The 20,907-nt window shown below is 40.6% G+C and overlaps 1 protein-coding gene across 2 annotated transcripts in view; it reads right to left on the reverse strand.

Annotated features, from left to right (window-relative positions):
• The window catches only part of MED12L (mediator complex subunit 12L), a 330,957-nt gene that overhangs the window by 295,378 nt on the left and 14,672 nt on the right, over window positions 1-20,907 (reverse strand). For both annotated transcript variants that reach the window (XM_043522369.1, XM_043522368.1), the window contains exons 2-4: window positions 17,496-17,600; window positions 12,555-12,746; window positions 9,825-9,984 (exon numbers count right to left, since the gene is read on the reverse strand). In XM_043522369.1, the coding sequence (XP_043378304.1) occupies window positions 9,825-9,984; window positions 12,555-12,746; window positions 17,496-17,600 (457 nt within the window). The remainder of the gene's footprint in view (window positions 1-9,824; window positions 9,985-12,554; window positions 12,747-17,495; window positions 17,601-20,907) is intronic.

Consider the following 20,907-nt stretch of genomic DNA (forward strand, 5'->3'; position numbering starts at 1 on the left):
GCTGCCAAAATTCAAGTATACTCCTTAAAAGACCTGATTAGGGTTCCCAAATATCTTTTTGGGGTTTGTTTGTTTTCTTTGGAGGGACAATCCACCATCAAATGTTCTCAGTGGTTCTTGCAGAACTGGGTTTTGCCCTAGGTTCCCTACAGAGCTAGACAGTTAGACTCCCTGCACTTTCGATATCCCTTGCTGCGGCTGGATCCAGTGGTGTCTGTGCTGGTCCCAAGATGCACCACCTCTCCTCCTCGCTACGCCCTGCTCTCTCCTCCAGCCACTTCTCCATTGAATTAAGCTGGTTGCCATGTTTTACGTTAAGAGGCACAATATGGGATGTTCTATAAATATACTGCCATTATGCCATGCAAATTCAATTAGCCAGTGGAAAGAAAAAGCAGCCAAATTAGGTTTATAAACAGCAAACCTGGGCCCTAAAGGAAGCGAGTAGGAACAGCCAGCAGCACCTAAACCCTTAGGCAGGAGTGAGTGTGGTAGCCTCCAAGAAAACACAGTGGTTGAGGAAAACAGATTTCCCATTATGTTATTTGCATCATCAGCCTGCCTATCCCAGCTGTCAAAATCCTATCAGGTCCCAATCTTCCCCAACAGTGACAGATCTAGGATTTGCATTTTAAAAATGCTAGCCCAAAGGGAAATAACTGGACAGATTATGCCTGCTTTGTGCCTTTTTTCCTGGTAGAAGGCAAACTTAAATCTGGCTAGTTGTGGATCCCTCCAGTGCAAGAGACTCTCTAGGTAAATCCATCCCAGCCCTTGAAAGAGAGGGCTCAGACACAGTTTCCATATGACCTGATGATGTTCAGACACCAGAACAGCCCCTTGGCAGCTAGCATAAGAACATAAGAATGGTCATACGGCTCAGATCAATGGTCCATCTAACCCAGTATCCTGTCTCTGACCGTGGCCAGGGCCAGCTGCTTCAAAGGGAATGAACAGAAGAGGGCACTTTCAAGTGATCCATTTCCTGTCATCCAGTCCCTGCTTCTGGACATTGAAAGTTTAGACACACTTGGCACATGGGGTTATGTCCCTGACCATCTTGTCTAACAGCCATCGATGGACGTATCCACCACGAACTTATCTAATTTTTTGGAACCAGTTATACTTTTGGCCTTCACAACATCCCACGGCAATAAGATCTATAGGTTGACTATGTGTTGTGTGACTCTACTTCCTTTTTTTTGTTTTAAACCTGCTACCTATTAATGTTATCAGATGCCTCTAGTTCTTGTGTTCCACAAAGGGATAAAAAACATTACCGTTTTCATGGTCTCCCACACCATTCACGATTTTATAGACCTCTATCATATCCCCACCTTAGTCATCTCTTTCCTAAGCTGAACAGTCCCAGTCTTTTTGATCTTTCCTCATATGGAAGCTGTTCCATCCCCCTCATCATCTTTGTTGCCCTTCTCTGCACCTTTTCTAATTCTAATAGATGTTCTTTGAGACTGGACAACCAGAACTGCACGCAGTATTCAAAGTGTGGGTGTACCATGCATTTATATAGCGACATTCTGATATTTTCTGTCTTATCATATATCCCTTTACCAATGGCTCCAAATATTCTGTTCACCTTTTTGACTGCCGCTGTACATTGAGCAGATGTTTTCAGAGAACTATCCAGGATACCACTGAAAAGAGAGATCTAGGAGTGAACAGCTAATTTAGATATCATCCATTTGTACATAGAACTGGGATTATTTTTTCCAAGGTTCATTACCTTGCACTTAACACCGAATTTCCATCTGCCATTTTGCTGCCCCAGTCACCCAGTTTAGTGACATCCCTTTGTAACTCTTCAGTCAGCTTTGGACTTAAATGATCTCAGTGAAGAGAGTGTTATGAATATGCTGAACATCACTGGTCCCAGTACAGATCCTTCGGGGACCCTGCTATTTCTCTCTCTCCATTGTGAAAATTTACCATTTATTCCTACCCTTTGTTTCCTATCTTTTGACCAATTACTGATCCATGAGAGGACCTTCCCTATTATCCCATGACTCTTTACTTTGCTTAAGAGCATATGGGTGAGAAACCTTGTCAAAGGCTTTCTGAAAGTACAAGCACACTATGTTAGCACAGGATCTATAAGGGTGTGGGGATCTCACCCATACCCTTTGCAGACAAGACCAATGCAAAGAATTAATGTAGCTTCTCCGCAACGGTCTTGCCTTCTCAGAGCACTGATTCAGTACCTCGATCGTCCAGTGGCCCCATTTGGCAGGCTTCCTGCTCTGATGTACTTTAAAAAAAAATGCTGTTTGTGTGTCTTTTGCTAGTTGCTCTTCAAATTCTTTCTTGGCCTGCCTTATATTTTACACTTGACTTGCCAGAGTTTATGCCTCCTTCTATTTGCATCATTAGTAGTGGACTTCCAATTTTTAAAAGGATGACTTTTTATCTCTAACTGCCTCTTTTACTCTACTGTTTAGCAAGAGTGGCATTTTTTGGTCCTCTTTCTGTTTTTTTATTTGGGATATATCTGGTTTGAACCTCTATTATGGTGTTTTTAAATAGCCTCTGTACAGTTTGCAGGCATTTCACCCTTGTGACTGTTCCTTTTAATCTCCATTTAACTAGCCTCCTCATTTTTGTATAGTTCCCCTTTTTGAAGATAAATGCTACTGTGGTGGGTTTCTTTAGTATTTTTCCCCTACAAGGACGCAATTTTAATTACACTAGGGTCGCTATTACTGAGCGGTTCAGCTTTATCTATCTTTTGGACCAGATCTTGTGCTCCACTTAGGCCTAAGTCAAGAACTGCCTCTCCCCTTGTGAGTTCCAGGACTAGCTGCTCCAAGAAGCAATCATTTAAATGTGTCTAGAAATTTAATTTCTGCATCCCTTCCTGAGGTCATATATCCAGTCAATGTGAGAATAGTTGCAATCTCCCATTATTATTGCATTGTCTGCTTCTGTAGACTCTCTAATCTCCTTGAGCATTTCACAATCACCGTCACCATCCTGGTCAGGTGGCCAGTACTACTGCTACACTCTTATTGTTCAAGCATGGAATTTTTATCCATAGAGATTCTATGGTTCCATTATTTGACTCCATACTTTCCTTCACATATCCCCCACCACCAGGACCTACACTGTCATGCCTATATATTTTGTACCTTGATAGTACTGTGTTCCACAGAGTATCATCATTCTACCAAGTTTCCATGCCTATTATATCAATATCCTAATTTCATGCTAAGCACTCTAGTTCACCATCTTAGTATTTAGACTTCTAGCATTTGTATACATGAGCTTGTACAATTTTGTCAGTATTTAGTTACTTGCCTTCATGTGTTATGTTTAAATGGGACTTTTTTTTTTTTATAGTTGACTGTTTCTCACTAGCTTCTATCCATAGTTTACCAATTTCTTTCCTATCCTCTTTACTAGCATACAGAGTTTCCCCTTTAATAAATTCATCCCTAAATGATGTTTCCACCCAAACCTTGTTTAGAGCAGCCCTCAAGCTTCTCTAACCTACACTGAAAATCCAGCTGATTCAGAACCAGCCCCAGGATTGGGGTTGGGGTGGTTGCACACTGCTCCTTTGCACCTACCATCCTCCAGCTGTGTTCAGAATATGGTAAGCTGATAATCAGCCCCATTTCCAAAGACAGACATAAAATTAAGGTTCTCAGAGGAAAATGTGGACTTGCAGAATACTCTCGTTATAATTATTTTAAACTTAAATATTTATGATCCCTCAGTAGACTGTCCTCCAAAGACCCAATTTCTATCTAATAAGATATAAATGCAATCTGAAAACTCATCTTGCCAGTAAATCCACATTTACTTGTGTCTCACTGGCTGGCATAGTGGGTTAATGCACAAGCCTTTCATCTCTTGAGACACAAGACCAGCTCTTGTAGAGTCACAAATTACTTCTCTCAATGATTTGTGATGTGTACTAAGGGCAAGGATACATTTCTGTCCTGAACTTTTCTCAGAGCACACTTGTAGAAGACACCAAAACAACGTATTTGTGTGGTACAAAAGATTTATCAGCATCAGTTTAGCGTGGATGTATTAGTAAGAGACTGCCAAAGCCAAGAGTGAGTTATACAGATTATCCCAAAAAAGCACTATTAAAACCTTTATCGCATATCAAAATGCCATATATTTTGGTATATGCCACATGTTTTACAGAAAAAATCATCAATATTTCAGTTATAGGAAACAATTCTAGATGCTGTAGTAGCATGAGTGGAACTAGGCAGACTACAGTTTTTGTTCCTGTTCTAACACAAGTTAGCAGATTGCCGATTAACTAACAAGTTTTAAAATACTAATCTAGACACCCCTACCATTTGTCCGATGACACAAAAATTTGTAATTTACTTTAGGCCAAAACCTAGGGCAAAACCACAGATGTTAATATTTTAGATCAAACATTTTTGAGTGTCTAGATTATCATCCTGTGCGCTGAATGACCCTGGGATCTGTGGGGGAAAAGAGTGTCTGTGATCATGTACTTAAAGACTGTATCATAATGCATATGCACTAAAAGGCCAAATTAATGTTGCATGGTTAACCTCAGATCTGGCATTTCCTAACTTCTGAGTGCTGGATTTTGCAATCTTAATGTTCTTTTAATGTATTTTATAATGCAATGTCCATTTCATAATCAAGTTGATTAGTTTATAATCAATTGACTCTTTTTTGTTAATGAATTTGCCATGAGCAGCAATATTTCCAAAAAACAATGCTGTATACGCAGCACCCTCAGTTTGCCTCCTTCCTTGTTTGACTCTGAATCTCAAGCCCCAGGTTATGCAGGTTGGAAAATAAAGTAGCACATCTAGCATTACCAATGCTAGCATCATGCAGCACTACCACAGGTTTCTTTGGTTCTATCTACTACGGTTTTATAACTTCCAAAATACAAACACTTTCAGAGTTTTTGAAAAGTTGGGTCAGATACTTATTTCTGTACATCCCCATTAGAGGGCTAAGTTGTCTAAGATTTTTGCTAAAAAATGAAAAACATGCTTGTCTAGCTTAAAATGTGTTAATCAAAGCAAAGTTTAGGGGCTGAAAACCCACAAATAGTAACGGAAAAAATGTTTGCATGAAATATTAGCAAGATATGACAGCCTACAGGTGCTCATAGCAGGGACACAGAAGTGCTGTAATATGATGGTGAAAAACAAAGAGCTTTTGCTTTAACTTAATGGTTTACATTATAAATAAAGGGCGGAAGAAGGGAATCACTAATTTCAGGTACTGGAAGAGTTGTAAACATTATTTCATCCCTAACAATCTGCATACTCTCCAACTTCCAAACTGGCTAAATATTTTTTAGTTTTAGTCCCTTTGATGCTGGATTCCAAGGCACAGTTCTGAGCTGCCAATTTAAAGTGACATTTCACTTAAATCAGAAAGTCAGGGTTTACCAGGTACACTCAGCAGCAAAGGAGATGTACTTCAGCTACATTTAACAACTGTTTAAAAGTACATTCAGTATTAAACTTTAAATATTAAATTAAAAAATGCTTTCCTTAAACCCTGGAGGTTAACAACTTGACTTGGTATCCATCAAATCCTGTTTATCTGCTAAAAACTCTGTTCATATATTATCTCATCCAGATACCCATTTGGTATTTTTTGCCCACTTACAGTAGAACCTCAGAGTTATGAACATCTTGGGAATGGAGGTTGTTCGTCACTCTGAACAAAATGTTATGGTTGTTCTTTCAAAAGTTTACAACAGAACATTGGCTTAATACAGCTTTGAAACTTTACTATGCAGAAGAAAAATGCTGCTTTAAACCATCTTAATTTAAATGAAAGAAGCACTGAAACAGTTCCCTTACCTTGTCAAATCTTTTTTTAAAAACTTTCCTTTTTTTAGTAGTTTACAGTACTGTATCTTCTTTTTTTCTTCTTCTTCTTCGAATCATAGACTATCAGGGTTGGAAGGGACCTCAGGAGGTCATCTAGTCCAACCCCCTGCTCAAAGCAGGACCAATCCCCAACTAAATCATCCCAGCCAGGCCTTTGTCAAGCCTGACCTTAAAAATATCTAAGGAAGGCGATTCCACCACCTCCCTAAGTAATGCATTCCACTGTTTCACCACCCTCCTAATGAAAAACTTTTTCCTAATATCCAACCTAAACCTCCCCAACTGCAACTTGAGACCATTACTCCTTGTTCTGTCATCAGCTACCACTGAGAACAGTCTAGAGCCATCCTCTTTGGAACCCCCTTTCAGGTAGTTGAAAGCAGCCATCAAATCCCCCCCTCATTCTTCTCTTCCGCAGACTAAACAATCCCAGTTCCCTCAGCCTATCCTCATAAGTCATGTGTTCCAGTCCCCTAATCATTTTTGTTGCCCTCCGCTGGACTCTTTCCAATTTTTCCACATCCTTCTTGTAGTGTGGGGCCCAAAACTGGGCACAGTACTCTAGATGAGGCCTCACCAATGTCGCATAGAGGGGAACGATCACGTCCCTCAATCTGCTGGCAATGCCCCTACATATACATTCCAAAATGCCATTGGCCTTCTTGGCAACAACGGCACACTGTTGACTCATATCCAGCTTCTCGTCCACTGTAACCCCTAGGTCCTTTTCTGCAGAACTGCTGCCAAGCCATTCGGTCCCTAGTCTGTAGCAGTGCATGGGATTCTTCCGTCCTAAGTGCAGGACTCTGCACTTGTCCTTGTTGAACCTCATCAGATTTCTTTTGGCCCAATCCTCTAATTTGTCTAGGGCCCTCTGTATCCTTTCCCTACCCTCCAGCATATCTACCTCTCCTCCCAGTTTAGTGTCATCTGCAAACTTGCTGAGGGTGCAATCCACACCATCCTCCAGATCATTTATGAAGATATTGAACAAAACCGGCCCCAGGACCGACCCTTGGGGCACGCCACTTGATACCGGCTGCCAAGTAGACATGGCGCCATTGATCACTACCCGTTGAGCCCGACAATCTAGCCAACTTTCTATCCACCTTATCATCCATTCATCCAGCCCATACTTCTTTAACTTGCTGGCAAGAATACTGTGGGAGACCGTGTCAAAAGCTTTGCCAAAGTCAAGGAACAACACGTTCACTGCTTTCCCCTCATCCACAGAGCCAGTTGTCTCGTCATAGAAGGCAATTAGATTAGTCAGGCATGACTTGCCCTTGATGAATCCATGCTGACTGTTCCTGATCACTTTCCTCTCCTCTAAGTGCTTCAGAATTGATTCCTTGAGGACCTGCTCCATGATTTTTCCAGGGACTGAGGTGAGGCTGACTGGCCTGTAGTTCCCAGAATCCTCCTTCTTCCCTTTTTTAAAGATGGGCACTACATTAGCCTTTTTCCAGTCGTCCGGGACCTCCCCCGATCGCCATGCGTTTTCAAAGATAATGGCCAATGGCTCTGCAATCACATCCGCCAACTCCTTTAGCACTCTCGGATGCAGCGCATCCGGCCCCATGGACTTGTGCTCGTCCAGCTTTTCTGAATAGTCCTGAACCACTTCTTTCTCCACGGAGGGCTGGTCACCTCCTCCCCATGCTGTGCTGCCCAGTGCAGTAGTCTGGGAGCTGACCTTATTCGTGAAGACAGAGGCAAAAAAAGCATTGAATACATTAGCTTTTTCCACATCCTCTGTCACTAGGTTGCCTCCCTCACTCAGTAAGGGGCTCACACTTTCCTTGACTTTCTTCTTGTTGCTAACATACCTGAAGAAACCCTTCTTGTTACTCTTAACATCTCTTGCTAGCTGCAACTCCAGGTGTGATTTGGCCTTCCTGATTTCACTCCTGCATGCCCGAGCAATATTTTTATACTCTTCCCTGGTCATTTGTCCAATCTTCCACTTCTTGTAAGCTTCTTTTTTGTGTTTAAGATCAGCAAGGATTTCACTGTGAAGCCAAGCTGGTCGCCTGCTATATTTACTATTCTTTCTGCACATCGGGATGGTTTGTCCCTGTAACCTCAATAAGTATTCTTTAAAATAAAGCCAGCTCTCCTGGACTCCTTTCCCCCTCATGTTATTCTCCCAGGGGATCCTGCCCATCAGTTCCCTGAGGGAGTCAAAGTCTGCTTTTCTGAAGTCCAGGGTCCATATTCTGCTGCTCTCCTTTCTTCCCTGTGTCAGGATCCTGAACTCGACCATCTCACGGTCACTGCCTCCCAGGTTCCCATCCACTTTTGCTTCCCCAGCTAATTCTTCCCGGTTTGTGAGCAGCAGGTCAAGAAGAGCTCTGCCCCAGTTGGGTCCTCCAGCACTTGCACCAGGAAATTGTCCCCTACACTTTCCAAAAACTTCCTGGATTGTCTGTGCACTGCTGTATTGCTCTCCCAGCAGATATCAGGGTGATTGAAGTCTCCCATGAGAACCAGGGCCTGCGATCTAGTAACTTCTGTGAGTTGCCGGAAGAAAGCCTTCTTCCTCCTCTTTTTTGTCTCTGCTGTTGCCTGATTGTGTGCTTCCGGTTCCAAATGGGATGTGTGGTTGACCAGTTAGTTCATAACTCTTGTATTTGTAACTCTGAGGTTCTACTGTATTTTCTCCTGTCTCATACCTAGATTGTCTTTTTATTTGTCATTTTGCTGTGCTGTGCCTAGCACAACGCAGCCCTGATTCTTGATGGGGGTTTCTAGATGTTATCATAATACAAATAATAAATTAGTACAAACCCACAAACAAGGAACAGTGGCAGGAAGAAGCTAGAGAGGGAGGATTTAGATAAGGGACATAGTGCTAGAGAACAGAAGAGAGAGATCTGCAGTGGGAATGGTGGGCTGGGCCCAGAGGAAATGGAAAATGGGTAGCGGGAACGAGATGGACCATACTAATGACTTAGCGATAGATCAGAAAAATGGCATATTTCCCCCAGGACCGAGCTTGTTCCAATTATTATTTATGTTCTGGTAGTACCTAGGAACCACAATCAGCAGCACCATTCTGGTAGGCACTGTACACACAAGGAAGGGAAAAGACAGTCCCTGCGCCAGACAGCTCACACTAAACTATTCTGACAACGCTGAGAAAGACATACAAGTCAGATCTGGATCAGGCAACCAACCTGTCTGTACATACAGAAAATCTGACATGAAATGTAATCCCTCCAGCATTGAACAGCCTACAAATATGTTTTCAAGTTGGAGTTCAGCAGGAAGACATAACAAATTCCCCATCTCTCTTGAAAGAGCATGCCATTCTCACTGTTCTTGAAAGCTCTTTAGATTTTCATGTTCACATCCATGGTACATTCAGTACTTGGCCCAGTACTTTTTGGTGCCAGAAGGTAGCATTCAACCCCACTGGTGAAATGAAAAGTGCTCCCACAATCATTTTAATATAATTATGCCTCAAATATAAGCTTTCAAATTTAATTCCAGGCTTTTCAAAGTAACAGCTCAATTCACTCCAGGATGACATTCATCCTAGCATAGAAGGACCTCTGGCCATTTAAGCCTTTAACTTCATAATAAGAGGAACTTGAATGGATAGGCCCCTAGGTGAGCTCTCTACACTGGGATGAATGTCACCAGCAGATGATTAAGATACATTATATTCTTTTCAATAAAGTGATTAGAGATTTGGGATTTGATTTGACAGGTGGAGGGGTAATTGGATGGGGCAATATTTTGTATCTTATAGCACTCTGTATTATTTGATGGTTTCGGGAGGAGTGGGGGCCAGGGGAATGGAAATCTAAATGGAAAAAAAATAAGACTCCTACTAATCAATGAATCTTTGCTACATACTTTCCTAGCAACCCCAGAACACTGAACAAAAGGAACAGTTCCATTCAACTCTTACAGTGCAGTTAGACATGAGAATTCTTGCTCATTTACCAATATTTGGATCGGTAGCCTGACGTTTTTTAATTTTAGCTTCAGATACAGCAGCATAGTAGGCACAGGTCATCTTGATCAGCCATGCTGCTCGCAGTAGTGGCACAGAATATTTTGCCAAATAAGCAAAGACATCCTCCTTTTTACTGAGGATAGGAACCTAGAATGAAACAGAAAATAAAATACTATAGCAAATCCAATGTAACCAACTGTAAGGAAACCAACTTGGGTTTCTATAGACCTTGACTATTTAATTCTAAAATTCTTTCTGAAGTATATTTTATGTTAATCCATAAACTCAGGAGATCATCTAACTTTTTGCATATATGTGGAATAATTTTGTAATGCATTTTGAAGCAATATCTAAGGAGGAAAACATATCCATTGAACACTTTTTCAAAGCAACTCATACTGTGGAGTAAGGCGTGAATGCTCAGCTTGCTGTCCCTGGTATAATAATGGCTGTTTTCATGATCTTTGACATTGACTGATAGCATTTTTTCATACAGTATCTCACAGGTGTTCAGTAACAGTGGTGGTCCATTCTGTGTTACTAGACACATGACAATGTTAGTATCCCTTTGTGGTGTTATTGGCAGGTCAATTATCCTAGCTATTCAGACATTTAAGTGTCCTGGCCACTTACTAGGAAGCAAGAATATAGTCTAAAGGATCCTTTCAGTATCACCACTTCTGAGATTAACATTTTTTTAAGTTAAGAAATTAACCTTATTGGTTGATAATGAACATAGCTCTTATTGTAAAACACTCACTCCTGGCAATGGATGGTATATATTCTTATGCTATTTATTTTAGTCGTAGGCCTTGGAAACACAGAAACCAGAACCAAACTTGGTGTAACTCACAGCTCTGCTTAGGTCTCTCTGTGCACAATCTTATTGTGGAATAAGAGTACTATATCTCAATGTAACTTAAATTTATAGAGTACTTCTGGCACCTTAGAGACTAACACATTTATTTGGGCATAAGCTTTTGTGGGCTAAAATCCACTTCATCAGATACATAGAGTGGAAAAAACATATCATATGGCCATCATGTGCCAGCAATGCCCCTCTGCCATGTACACTGGCCAAACTGGACAGTCTCTACGCAAAAGAATAAATGGACACAAATCAGACGTCAAGAATTATAACATTCAAAAACCAGTCGGAGAACACTTCAATCTCCCTGGACACTCAATAACAGACTTTAAAGTGGGTGGCAATTCTTCAACAAAAAAACTTCAAAAAACAGACTCCAGTGAGAAACTGCAGAACTGGAATTAATTCGCAAATTGGACACCATCAAATTAGGCCTGAATAAAGACTGGGAGTGGATGGGTCACTACAAAAAGTAATTTCCCCCTACTGTTACTCACACCTTCTTGTCAACTGTTTGAAACGGGCCACCCTGATTACATTTGCCTCATTACCAAAGTGATTTTTCCTCCCTTGGTATTCTACTGTTGAGAATAGCCCACTTCCACTTTAATTGAATTGTCTCGTTAGCACTGACCCCCCTCTTGGTAAGGCAACTCCCATTTTTTTTATGTACTGTGCATATATACACCTGCCTCTGTTTTTTCCACTCCATGCATCTGATGAAGTGGGTTTTAGCCCATGAAAGCTTATGCCCAAATAAATGTGTTAGTCACTAAGATGCCACAAGTACTCCTCATTGTTTTTGCTGATACAGACTAACAGGGCTACCACTCTGAAACCTGTTAAACTCATAGGTCACTCTTATACCACAATAAGATTGTCACAGACAGATTTACACCAAAATAACTAATGACACCAATTTAGTTATTTTGGTTCCAGTTTCCATCTCAAGCACAGTGTAAGATTTCCATAGCCACACTGACACTTGTCTTGATTGTCTCAATATTCCTAACTGATTTGACAGAATTTTTTCCTAGTTCCACACACTTCTTTTTTCAGACACATCATGCTATTTGAAAGAAACCTGAAAAGAAGCAAGATGTCTTCCCCCATCCTTGAGCTGTTGGAAGCTCAAACCTGAGCAAGATCTTAGGAGTAAGAATGGTGAAAGGAAAATAATTTACAAGAGATAGTAAGGACGTATTGGTGTCAATATAAAGGGCATTCAAGAGGGTGGGAGTAAAAGCAAGGTGTTTCTCTCAATACTGCATCAACCTCCAACACTTTCCTATTTTGTTATGAGAAATTTCTGTAGAGCAGAATTCTTGCACTGAGACAGAAAACATCTAAATAAAGTGTATACACAGAGAACCCGGTTACCCAAGGTTAACTATAGCCAAAGAGAAGTAAGGCAATTTGCACAAAGAACTTCACAGTTTAGATGGTATTTGGGAATCTTGCCTCTTTTCTTTTGAATGAGAAGATACAAAGACAAGAACAAACATTTCAAAGCATCCTCCTACTCCCATTGAAGTCAGTGGCAAAATCATATTGATTTCAGTGGGGACCCCAGTTATAAAGTATGCCAATTTTCCCATTACTATACATCTCAGGACAGAGAAAAAAGCATTTCCCCATGTGATGTATATAGAGTTGTCCATATCCACCTACACCCTTATTACAAGATTAAAAGAAAGCCTGCTTTGTGATCAGAATGAGATCAAGTCACTTTTTAATAAATAAATGCAGAAATATGCATTGGTTAATATAAATATAAAGTATTACATAAATACTCCAACTCTGTAAAATCCAAGGAACACTAAAAAAGGGAGTGAAAATCTGTTTATACCTTTTTTGCTAAAATAGTCAGTGGTTTATTTCCTGCTAAATCTGTGAACCAGTTGTGAATTGCACTCTGAGAGCGAGCAGTAACCAGCCAATAATTATCTTTGGCATTTACTTGTGGTTTCTTCTTTCCTGTGTCCTGGAAAGTATTAAGTTTTAGCTTTTCTGCTAATATGCTGCTAAAATAAGCGCCAATCTGGTGGAAAAACAAAAACACAAATATAAGACAACACAGTAAGTAAGCATCTATTGTACATTAACACACACAGGATTTCCATTTGAATAGAGGTAGTCATCACTCTAGTCTAAGCTATCAGTTTAATGAGCTTACACTTTAATTCCCTGGAGCTCGGAGCTGGAGTTTCCTTATGCTAAGCAGCAGAGCACCATTACTAGTCATAGGAGATAAGGGCCAACAAAGCCAAGCTGTAAATAAGAAAGGCTCTTGAAGATGCCTGATAAAGTTAAAAAAAAAATGCAGTGCACACCATATTTCCAATGATTACACTATAACCCATACTTCCATGTCTCTCCAATAGAACAGTATCCCCAATTTAGGCCCATTCCAGGAAAGAATTTAGAATTTTTCTAAACATTAAGTACATGAATAGTCCCATTTTAACAGGACTCCTCGCATGTTTAAAGTTAAAAGTGTGCTTAAATCCTTTGCTGGATCGAGACCATAATACAAGTCTAAAATAACTACTTTAACAGTAATACATTTCTCACTGTTCCTCGATCTTTCATCATTATAGCACGTTGTGTGAGAGTGCACGTGCGTGCCCCTTCCCTCACCCCACACACACCCTTTGCTTAAAAGCAAACTATGGACTTGATAAATTACTGCTCAGCAAGCTAGGGTATCAATCTACAGCACACCAGCTTGCTATGCAGTAACATCCCACGTGGACACTGTTACAAATACAGTGAATGACTTAGTGTACTGTATTTTCAAGTAGTAATCTTCTAAGCCTCACTCCAGGACTTTCAGTGTGCTGTAGCAGTGTCCATGTGGGACCTATTACTATGCAGCAACCTAGAGTACTACAGATTGACACCCTGGTTTGCCACACAGCATCTTGCCATGTAGACAAAGCCCTCAGTTATGACCAGGACAGTATTCAATTTCCTTCCATCATCAGTGATGATATTCAAACCTGAAAAGGTACAGATAAGCATATAAAGGTTCAAATGTATATGAAAATGTTTAAGCATAGATTCATGAGATTTCCAATACTTCTTGATTTCTTCTAAGTAAGGCTGTCAAGTGACTAAAAAATTAATCTCGATTAACTGTGCTGCTAAACAATAATAGAATACCATTTATTTAAATATTTTTGGATTTTTTCTACATTTTCAAATGTATTGATTTCTATTACAACAGAATATAAAAAGTGTTCACTTTATATTATTTTTTATTACAAATATTTGCACTGTAAAAATGATAAACAAAAGAGAGTATCTTTCATTTCACCTCATACAAGTACTGTAGTACAATCTCTTTATCATGAAAGTGTAGCTTACAAACGTATACAGTGCAAATATTTGTAATAAAAAATAAATATAAAGTGAGCACTGTACACTTTGTATTCTGTGTTGGAAGAGAAATCAATACATTTGAAAATGTAGAAAAACATCCAAAAATGTTTAATAAATATCAATTGGTATTCTATTGTTTAAAGGTCCAATAAATCGCAATTAATTTTTTTAATTGTGATTAATTTGAGTTAATCACATGAGTTAACTGCAATTAATCGACAGCCCTATTTCTAAGCCAAAAATGCTCAAGGGAACTGCCTTTTACAGTATTTCAGCAATCTCAGGTTCAATCAACAGCTAAGGTTGCCAACCCTCCAGGATTGTCCTGCAGTCTCCAGGAATTAAAGATTAATCTTTAATTACAGATTATGTCATGTGATGAAACCTCAAGGAATATATGTACAACTAAAACTGGCAGCCCTACCAACAGCAGGAAAAACAAAGATGGGATAAAGAAAAAAAAGGTTATCTAAATTTATTTAGATCTCAAAACAAGTATTTCATCACAACATAAGCTATTATAGATGGATATTTTAAAACCATTTTGAGGGGGGCTTTTTAATCTTCATGGAAAATGTTTCCAGGTGGTTAAGTTTTAATTTCAGCAAAAAGGCTTTAAAATAGACATTGAACACATTTTAAGTTGTGTAGAATAAAACAGCTTTAATAGCTATGAGCATTTCCTCAGAACTGTTTTTTTTTTAAGTTTGTATTTTTGAATAGTTAAGATCTCATCACAGTACAATATTATTCAATGCAAGACTAATTCAAGGGTAAATGACACAGCAAGTGTCTGCAGGTAGCAGTTCTACAGGATACGAAAGCCACAAGAACGTAGCACAAATGCACTAGTATTTTGTCAATACAAACAATTTGTATATGCATCTCTTAATATTTTAAAAGAATAAATTGGCAAATACCATATTTTGATATTTATGCTTCTCCAAACAGCTACATGTCCTCTGTGTACAAAAGAGTTGATTACTTATCACAATAAAATCACTTTTCCAACCAGCCCTGAAGATAAGTGTTTTCTATTAAAAATTACAAATGCAATAAAGTTTTTTTCATTTTGCCTGAAACTTCAGTTTTTCCATCAATAAATAATTCCTTCCCCCCCACCTCCTTTCCCAGTAGTAAAGTGGGGGAGGAGAACAGAGGAGGAAAAAAGAAATTCTCTGTTTCCTTTGAAAAACCTTGTTTTAAAAAAAAAATTAAGTTATAAGCTGTAATTATCATGTTAGAAGACTTTTACTTATATTTTACTGAGCTTCACAGTACTTTGATTTTTGCTTAGCTTTCTTCATAAAAAAAGTATGTGAAGTTTTAGTAAATCCAATTCAAAACTACATTTTAAAAAAATCTTCATTTGAATAGAATCAAACAAGCAGCAACAATGGCTGATGGGGAAGGTATTTCCTGGCAGTAAGTAAACAGCTGGACTAGTTAAGGGCCCACCACAAGGCAGGTGTCTTTACACCAGCAATGATTACCTACAAGGAAAGAAAGTCATTATTGCCTTTATAAACCATGAAAACATAAGACTGAACACAAAAAGTAATTACCTTTTTCAGGTTGAAATGTTACAATCTGGTATTATGTCAAGTAAACAGTACTCAGTTTTTAGTACCCTTTTTTCCACAGAGGGCTGAAAGGGACCACGAGAAGTTATCTAGTCCAGCTCTCTGTGCTAAGGCAAGAACAAGTTTACATAGACCATCCCTGAACAGGTGTTTGTCTAACCTGTTTTTAAAAACCTCCAGTGATGGGAACTTCACAGCCTCCCTTGGAAGCCTATTCAAATGCTTTTCTTTATACCTAACCTAAATCTCCCTTGCTGCAAATTAAATTGATTACTTCTAGTCCTAACTTCAGTGGAGATGAAGAAAAATTGATCTGAGTCCTCTTTATAGCAGCCCTTAACATATCTGAAGACTTATCACATTCCTCTCACCCCCACGCCTAGTCTTCTTTTCTTAAGACTAAAGGAGTCCAGTTTTTTCTAACTTTTCCTCAGAGACCATGTTTTCTAAGGCTTTTATCATTTCAGTATCTTTCTTCTGGACTCTCTCCAGTTTGTCCATATCTTTCCTAAAGCGTGGCACCCAGAACTGGACATAGTACTGCAGCTGAGGCTGCACCAGTGCCAAACAGAGCAAGACAATTGCATCCCATGTTTTACATACAATACTCCTGTTCATACACCCCAGAATGATATTCTTTTTTATCAAACTGCGTCATTTTGTTGACACATTCCATTTGTGATCCACTATAATCTTCAGATCCTTTTCAGCAGTACTGCCACCTAGCCAGTTATTCCCCATTTTGTAGTTCTACATTGATTTTTCCTTCCTAAGTGTTGTACTTTGCACATGTCTTTAAAGAACTTCATCTTGTTGATTTCAGACCAATTCTCCGATTTGTCAAAGTCATTTTGAATTCTAATCCTGTCCTCCAAAGTGCTAGCAACTTCTCCCAACTTGGGGTCATCTGCAAATATAAGCAGAGGCATCTACAGGAATTTGAATTTGACCTGTTTTGGAGGGTCCCCACTGCAGCCGGGAGCAGCTCGCGCTCCCTGCCACAGCCCCGGGGCCAGGAGGAGTTCTGTGCCCCTGCTGATTATTTGGGGGGGGCGGCATGGCCCTGCTTGCCCCCCCCCTGCGCATGCCCCATTATCCAAGTCATCAATGAAAATATTGAATAGTACCAGGTCTAGAACAGACCCCTGTGCAACTCCACTAGATACACCCCCACCCCACTTTGACAGCAATCCATTAATAATTACTCTGGGTATGGTCTTTCAACCGGTTGAATTACCTTGTAGTAATTTCATCTAGGCCACATTTCCCTAATTTGCTTATGAGACTATGTCAAAAGCCTTACTAAAATCAAGATCATCACATCTACAGCTTCCCTCCTATCCACTAGGCCAGTAACCCTGTCAAAGAGTTAGATTGGTTTGGCATGATTTGTTCTTGACAAATCTATGTTGGTTATTACTTACAACCCTATTATTAACATCTGAAGGCCAGTACAGTAACCAGCTGAAGAACTGGAATTTACTCTCAACATTCTTACACTAGGTTCACAATTAACTTCAATACTCAGATTCTTAGACCAGAAGGAACCATTCTGATCTTCTATTCTGACGTCCTGTATAGCACAGGCCACAGAACTTCCTGAAAATAATTCCTAGGGCATATCTTCTAGACAAACATCCAATCTTGATCTACAAATATTAAGACTTTAGTGTAGAACAATCAGTGCAACAAAAAACACCACTGTTGACTTACAAATTGTAGACCACTTTCCCTCCCCCCATCCTCCAGACAGAGTAACTTAAATGGTAAAATATACATGTTTGTAAATCAGTATTCCAGCAAACTAACAAACCTTGCCTTACCTTTGAGGCATTTATGACAATATTCCTAGCAGATCCATGCTCATCTCCAGAGAAGGCTGGTTGATTATTGAAACCCTGCTTTACATTCACTGCAGTAAGTTCATCCTGCAAAGAGCATATTTTTAAGTTACAAAGAATTAAATTTAGAATTTAGGTTTTTTTAAATTTGATCATTTGCATAAACATATTTTTATAAAAGCAAGTCTTGGTGTGTCACACTGTATATTTTGCACGTAGACGGTGTATTCTCTACATATGCTTTCTCTAAAATTGTATGAAAAGGGAAGATGACAGTATGCAACTCTTGTTCCCATTTACATGAAATTGTTCTTCCTAATTCCAGATTTCCAGGCTTCAGCTCAAACCTGTCTGTATTTTTGCTGGAGCAGGAGGGTTCCTATAAAAAGAGGAAAGAAGGAAGAACAGAAACTGCCTGGAGATCAAATCATCCAAGTGTTGGGGACACTGGGTCATGGCCACTAGGTAACTCGAGGGGATGGAAGACCATGAGTGTCGAAGCCCCCTCGCACTAGGCCCAAGTGTCCTTGGCCCCCCCTCCCGCCTGGAGGCACTCGCAGCAGGTCTGTGTACTAGGCCCAATTGTCCTTGGCCCCCCCGCCTGGAGGCACACACAGCAGTTATGCTGAGAATCTGCAACAATATGCTGCAGAGTCAGACTGCCTGAAACTAAGCAAGGCCAAACAGGGCAGATATGGAAGAACAATGCTGAATAAAGCAGCTTTATGTATGGTTTCAGAAATGATACAGAGAACAAGGGCACTAGCTGGGAACTGGATTGGCTGGCTATATGGATACTTAGGGCAGCTTGCTATTGGATAAGTATGCTGGGAAAAAGGATGTATAAAAGCCTGTGTAACTTCCTGCTCGGTGTGCAGGATTTGAGATTTTATTCTCCCTGTACCTTTTTGCAGCTGCAAATAAACTTTTCTGCTTCTCCACCCCGTTGTGATTATTGGGTGTAGCACACCGGGTAGTGAACCAACTCCAGCTGTTGTTTAGCCTCTCGGCACTGGGTGCCGGCAACACAAGTATCTGCGCATCAAGCCCACACACAATAGAACCAAATATGGTTCTACTATTTGGGAGAGGGGAGGACGTGAAGCACAGACAGAGCAGAGTGTGACTCCACAGTCTTCTGTATGCCATAGGGCTGAGCTCTGCAGCAGGGCGAGCTCTGGGTTAGCCAAGAGTGTGGCAGGACTTGACTACACACATAAATCCAGGTCCAGGAACTGGATAGATCCACTAGCCACAAACCTCCATTATGGGGTACATGCAAGGCTAGGTGGACCCCTGCCTCTGTTTCCTCCATCTACACCTCTGCTTGCCTTTACTGGTAAGGCGGTCAGACCCTCTGACCAAACTAAAAAGCATTCCCTTTTGGGGTAAACAAAGGCCCAAAGGAAAACCACACAAGTCTGGAATTTTCCCCCTCTGCTCCAGTGGTATCACAACAGCCCTTTTTCCTCTTCACTGCCAGGGTGCCAGTACACTACCACTGTCAGGCAGCACCACAGGGAAGCCTGTGCCACCCTCTAATCAGAGGCTCCAACCTCTAACATCTTACAGCAGCAAAACAGCTGCCCACTCCATGCATAATTCTCTGTGACCCACTTCCTACACTGGCCCATCTCACCTCTCCTTCCACAGGCCTTAGCATGGCCCCTTACTGGGAACTCTGCTTGCTGGCCTCGAGTCACTGGAGAACCTCATCAGCATGCTGCTCTTTGCAAGTCTCTCTTCACACTGGCAAACAAGACGTGGTACCTGCCTTTTATATTCTGCTTCCCCATTCCCAGCAAGACTTGCTCTCAACAGTCACACAGTCCCTCCAAAAACCGTAACTCACAAAATACCAACTGAGACCCAGTGATAGAGGTGCCAGGCCTCCGGCTTGTCTGTTACATACAGGTTGTATTCAGCATTACAGCCAATGAACTGTACTGATCTGCAAGTTTTTGTTGTTGTTATTGGTTTGGTTTTCTTTTGTTCTGGTGGGGAGTGAGAGGCAAAAGGATTCCATGGCCTGCCTGTGTTCCCATCAGCTCCAACACTGTTTCCCCATGCAAAGCCCTTTCACGTGAGGCACTAGAATTTCTCTACACACAAACATGTTTACATATATATTTTTCCCCAAATGTATCATCTTAGGAGAATGACCGAACATAAATATTCAAGCTGCCATCACTACCACTGCCTTCCATTATCAGCACTTACTTCGCAGATGACCCTATTATCGGTCTCACTGCTCTTGGCTGCACTACAAGGGCCATTTTCTAAAATGACATGATCTTCATAAAGAAGTTCTCCAGTGTATTGTTAAAGCCAAACATGGTCTTACTACACACACAAATGTAACCTTTCCATCTGCTTCCCCACCCCCTTCCTCAAAGATGTATTTAGTTTGGCCCGTAAAAGGGAAATCCCATGACAAAGCACTTCTACATACAGTTTAGGCCTTTCAAGACTCACATCTGAAGAGCCAGTAGCATTTATCCCACCTCTCCAAAGATGGCTCCATATTTTTAAGGCGGAGGGGCAAGAGTTAGGTTTACTTCTCATTGCTAAATGGAGCTATATGTCTGATCCTTGCCTCCCAGTCCTTCTACCAATACTACAGAAGAGAGACATTGGCATCAAAAGTTGCGGATGCTGCATATCCAACGACATGGCTACACTCCTGAGCTAATTCTGGCACTTACCTGAATGCATCACAATGCTCAATGACCAAAAGCTTTCAGAAGGTATTTAAATGTTATACCATCCAAAGAGCACAAGACACATTTCAGAGGCACCCAGAACTCTTATTATTTTTGGATTAGAAACCTGAAGGCTTTCAGCTGAAGCTGTAGGAAACAGAAGGGATAACATTTCTATATTTTTATGCACTTGTGCTGTGGCAGCTGGGCGCATGACGCAAGTTAACAAAGAACAAATGAAACTGTTCACCACAGAAAGCACAAGCAGCACTGTTGCTTTAACAAGCCATTATAAATATCACAGGGACAATCAATAACCAGAGTAGATCTGGACTAAAAATTGTGTCTTGCATGTCCCTCTGAAAAAAAAACCAGTGAATTTGAAAGCGCTCTTGGATTGCCCAAAGCAGAGAGCTCCCACAGCTGGGGACTCTCTGCTCCAGCCCTTCAGATCACATATCTAGAAACTGTCAGCATCTCATGTGTTGTGATGGTGCAGAGAGAGACATGATGTCAGACAGAATAAAGAACTTTACAGATTAGAATCAACATCTCCAATTGCTCCCAGAAACAAACAGGAAACCAATGCAGTTCAGAGAGCAAAGGTAAAAATATGTTCCCACTGCATTACAGAGGCAGCTTCATTCCGACTTGAGATCTGTGGCAGGGTTTAAGAACATCATCCTATGTAG

The sequence above is a fragment of the Chelonia mydas genome, chromosome 9 (assembly GCF_015237465.2).
Source record: "Chelonia mydas isolate rCheMyd1 chromosome 9, rCheMyd1.pri.v2, whole genome shotgun sequence".
Lineage (NCBI taxonomy): Eukaryota > Metazoa > Chordata > Testudines > Cheloniidae > Chelonia > Chelonia mydas.